This window comes from Hylobates moloch, unplaced genomic scaffold (genome assembly GCF_009828535.3).
Source record: "Hylobates moloch isolate HMO894 unplaced genomic scaffold, HMol_V3 SCAFFOLD_4699, whole genome shotgun sequence".
Lineage (NCBI taxonomy): Eukaryota > Metazoa > Chordata > Mammalia > Primates > Hylobatidae > Hylobates > Hylobates moloch.
The window spans coordinates 1-4530 of NW_026656974.1; the positions used below are offsets into that span (position 1 = coordinate 1).

The 4530-nt window shown below is 43.8% G+C and overlaps 1 protein-coding gene across 1 annotated transcript; it reads right to left on the reverse strand.

Annotated features, from left to right (window-relative positions):
• Positions 1 to 662: 662 nt before the first annotated feature.
• Positions 663 to 4258, reverse strand: LOC116465365 (pyruvate dehydrogenase phosphatase regulatory subunit, mitochondrial-like; the record flags this gene model as incomplete). The annotated part of the gene is made up of 5 exons (XM_032148461.2): positions 663 to 894; positions 1617 to 1734; positions 2492 to 2613; positions 3920 to 4083; positions 4177 to 4258. Coding segments are annotated over 5 exons (644 nt in total), but the record flags the coding sequence as incomplete, so codon positions are not given.
• Between the last annotated feature and the right edge of the window lie 272 nt (positions 4259 to 4530).

Consider the following 4530-nt stretch of genomic DNA (forward strand, 5'->3'; position numbering starts at 1 on the left):
GTGAGCCACCGCGCCCGGCCCAACAAAAAATTTAAACATTAGCTGGGCATGGTGGCAAGCACCTGTGGTCCCAGCTGCTTGGGAGGCTGATGTGGCAGGATTGCCTGAGCTCACGAATTTGAGGCTACAGTGAGCTATGATCATGCCACTGCACTCCAGCCTAGGTGACAGGGAAAGAACCCATCTCACACACACACAAAATGATAGAGATGACTACACACACACACACACACACACACACACAAACACACACACACACACACAAATGGCTAGGCACAGTGGCTCACGTCTGTAATCTTGGCACTTTGGGAAGCCAAGGTGAAAGGATCACTTGAACCTCGGAGCTCGAGATCAACCTGGGCAACATGGCGAGACCATGTCTCTACCAAAAAGAAAAAAAAAAAGCTATGAGACCAGGAGTTTGAGGCTGCAGTGAGCTATAATTGTGCAACTGCACTTCAGTCTGAGCACAGAGCAAGGCTCTGTCTCAAGAAATAAAAAAAAAAAGTAAAACTAAGAATAAAATTTAAAAAGAATAAGGCAAATGTCCATTAACTAAGATTTTAGTCCCCTGAATCTGCTACCTAGTAACTCCATCCTTAGACCAGGCAAATTCACTCTCTGTAGCCACTATTGTACCTCATGTTATAAACATTAAACAAGGAACTATTCTTCAAAATACTTTTAAAAATGTAACATCTTAAACAAATATAAGCCACTACTGTTATAATGCAGTTCACATACCAAAGTGATCCCAGTCTTCCTGTAGATTCTGAATCTCCAGCTGGTTCTTGCCCTCAGTGAAAATTGGTTTCGGGTTCTTCTCAAAGCCCCCAGACAAGATGCCACCCTGCCAGTTCCGAATATAAATTCTTCCATCAGCATCCACAATAGCTGAGGTGGAGAAATGACATGGAGTGGGGAGTGGGAGAAAAAACAAGGGTTTAGAGGCAAGTTGGCTTTCTAAATGGACAGAAAAACCAAACAAAAACACCCATTAATGGCTTTACTAATGAAAGAACATTCAATGAACACAGGCATTCATTAGCTTTAAAATACCTTTTGAGGTCAAGGGGGAAGATCCTCCCATTTAGACTTTCGGTGGAGACTGTTTCTCTGATTATCCCTTACCCAGAAGCTTTGACTAGTCCCCACAAGCAAACCACATAACTCCCATTGTGCCAAGCGAAAGTTTAACACAAAGGGGGATTGCAGAGCCCATTCTAGGCATGAAGACCGTCAAAAGGATGTGAGAACCCTCTCCTATAGTGCTTGGAACTACGAACCCACCTAAGTCTATCGTTTACCTATGACATTTCTACAATCTATAGCATTCAAGTTAAAATGTCAACAAGACAGTCCAAATATTCTCAATGACCTCTGTTTAGGACTAAAATTAGCTTGCAAAACAAAAACAAAAAAAATTATTAATGGAAATTTTGGCCATCCTTTCATAAAGAGTTAATAAAGAAAAGTCAGAATTGGGTCCACCTCCCTGTAACATGCTCTAGAAATGAGACTCTTTCAGACAGTCTGTCCTTAGCAGAAGTTTTTCTTTTCAGAGGACAGGATATTGGCAAAGAAACAAGATTTTTTAAAAAAGTGCAAGTCCTCACTTGGTGTGCTGCTCTGCAGAGGGGTCTCCAAGGGGCGAGTCAGGAGGTAGAAGTGTTCGCAGGCATGTAGCGGGATACTAACCGGCTCCTCGTTGGACAGACCCAGCTCGTATGCCCACTACAAATGGACAGGTTGATTTGTGGGTGGGAAGAGGAACAGAAATAAAAATGAGCAAGTTCAGCCTCTTGAGATTAATTCCAAGTGGCTTATGTGTGCTCTTGCTACAGTGTCAGGTGTGGGAAGTCAGCCTGCTTTAGTTCAGTTATTTGGATGGGGAGCAATACTACATTTTTTAAGCCATAAAAATTACTTTGAGATCAAAGGAAGAGACATTTACCAGCTAGTCAAAGGAGCTCATGGGAACCAAAGGAGGTCCTTTTGATAAAATGCCTGGGCTCAACTACAAACCCCAAATAGCAATCACTAAATGAACTTCACATGGCAAAAGTATTTCTTAGTTGACTTTGGGATCATAGCATGGAAGGCAAGAGCCAATCTGCTTTAAAAGCAGCAGTGTCCTGGAAATTAGTGTCCACATTCCTGACACAATAAAATAGCCTAATATGTTATTTGCTAGGTTGTAGAATGAATTGTAACACCAAGACCCAGCGCCAAGGATTCACGTCAATGCCTGACCATTTGCTGGCCTTCCTGACCAGGATAGCACCCATCAACCCAGTGTGGAGGAAGGACAAGGTCACACATGCTTCTATTTGCAGACTAAGTATAGGTTTCTGATTTAGAATACCCTACAAGAAACAGCGTAGTTACTGGTATCTGTATAACCAATCACAATACTAATCTTACTTCTCTACACCAAAAAAATCTTGGAGACAAACGTTAAATAAGAAAATCAGTGTTGGTGCTGACCTACCTGGCCAGCACAGTTGACAAAATACTGGCATTCAATCTGTCCTTTATCTGTCTCCACTCCAGTAACTTGACCTTTTTTGACCATTACATGAAGAACAGATGTCCGGTCATAGATCTGAATACCTGTTCCAAGGTAAAGAAAGAGTTGGTGCTTCATCTGATGTTCCAGAATGAAGGCATGTGCAGCAGGTTCTCCACCCAGAAGAAACACTGACAAAGTCAAGTCAATGCTTTAATTTTTTTTAAATTTTATTTTATTTTTGAGACAGAGTCTTGCTTTGTCGCCAAAGGTGGAGTGTAGTGGTGCGATCTTGGCTCGCTCTCTGCCTCCTGGGCTCAAGCAATTCTCCTGCCTCAGCCTCTCAAGTAGCTGGGATTACAGGCATGCACCACCATGCCCGGCTAATTTTTGTATTTTTAATAGAGATGGGGTTTTACCATGTTGGTCAGGCTGGTCTTGAACTCCTGGCCTCAGGTGATCCGCCCGCCTTGGCCTCCCAAAGTGCTGGGATTACAGGCGTGAGACACCACGCCCGGCTCAATGCTTTCATTTAAAAAAACAAAAAACCCTAGAATCACATCCTGAGACTATGTAAATGGGCCTTGCTCAAGATTGAAAATATCAAGTCAGTTTAAAAACAGACTTTGGAACACAATAATTAAATTCCTGGAATCATAAACTATGGAGCAGAGAGGAGAGGATGTAAATAGTGCGCCTTAAGTGCTAACCTGCTCATACCATGGATATGATACCCTGGACACTAGTTAAGTCTTCCCCTCATTCAATGCAACATGGGCTCATGATTTCAGGTGTGGATTAAACTTCCAAGGTGTGTTTTCACCTTGAGCTTCTCAAGTCCTGTGGGGGAAAATATTACCTTAAGTCCAAAGGGCATTAATTGGCAGGGCACAGTGGCTCACGCCTGTAATCCCAGCATTTAGGGAGGCTGAGGCAGGTGCATCATCTGAGGTCAGGAGTTCAAGACCAGCCTGGCCAACATGGCGAAACCCCGTCTCTACTAAAAATACACAAAAAAAGTTAGCCGGGTGTAGTGGCGCATGCCTGTAGTCCCACCTACTTGGGAGGCTGAAGCAGGAGGATCACATGAACCCAGGAGGCAAAGGTTGCAGTGAGCCAAGATTGTGCCATTGGCACTCCAGCCTGGGCAAAAAGAGTAAGGCTCTGTCTCCAAAAACGGGGCATTAATTAGCACTAAAAGCATTTCTTTGGAACTTTAAAAATGTGGCCCTGAGGGAAAACACTCATTAACAGATAAGTAAAATTTTAAGTGTTCAAAATGGAGGCTGAGTACCCCAAAGAGGATAATCTTTCCAAACTTGAGTTGGTGTCACTACCTACTGTGAGACACTTCCTTAGGTAATGTCTTCCCTGCTAACCTATCTTAAGAAAATGCAAAAACCTGCTCACCATTTTGGGAGGCAGCACTTGCCAGGGCAAGAGCCACGTCAGCGGAAGACACCACTGCATCCTCAGGAACATGCATGGCCCCCACCAGGTCGTGCACGTTGAGGAGATGGTGAAGCTCGGCCACTTTCTTGGGGGAGATGATCTCAGAAGGGATACCTATAACACTGCCATAGAACACAAGGGACAATGACATTCACAGGCTCTTTGGCAGAGGCCAGTGTGGTAAAGTCAGGACACGCTTCTAGACTCTTACGTACTTCAGCCCTGCGTTGATGCGCTTCAGGGAGATCAGTCGATCCTGAGTTTGGGCCAGAAAGATTGAGCCTGTCCTTGTGTAACCTGTAAGAAAAATGAGCCCAAATGAGACAGATTGGACCAAATGTAGGATGGGAGAGTGGAAAATCCACTAGATTATAGGTTAGAAGACCTGTGATGAATCCTGGGACTGCCACTCAATATCCTTGGGCAAGTAAATCAACTTCTCTGAGATTCTATGCAAAATTCTAAGAACTTCAGATGCACTAAGGCTCCATGCCCTAACCAAACATTTTCAGCTCACAGTTTTGTGAGGTTGTGAGGATCAAATGAGATTCTAGGCCAGGTGTAGTGGC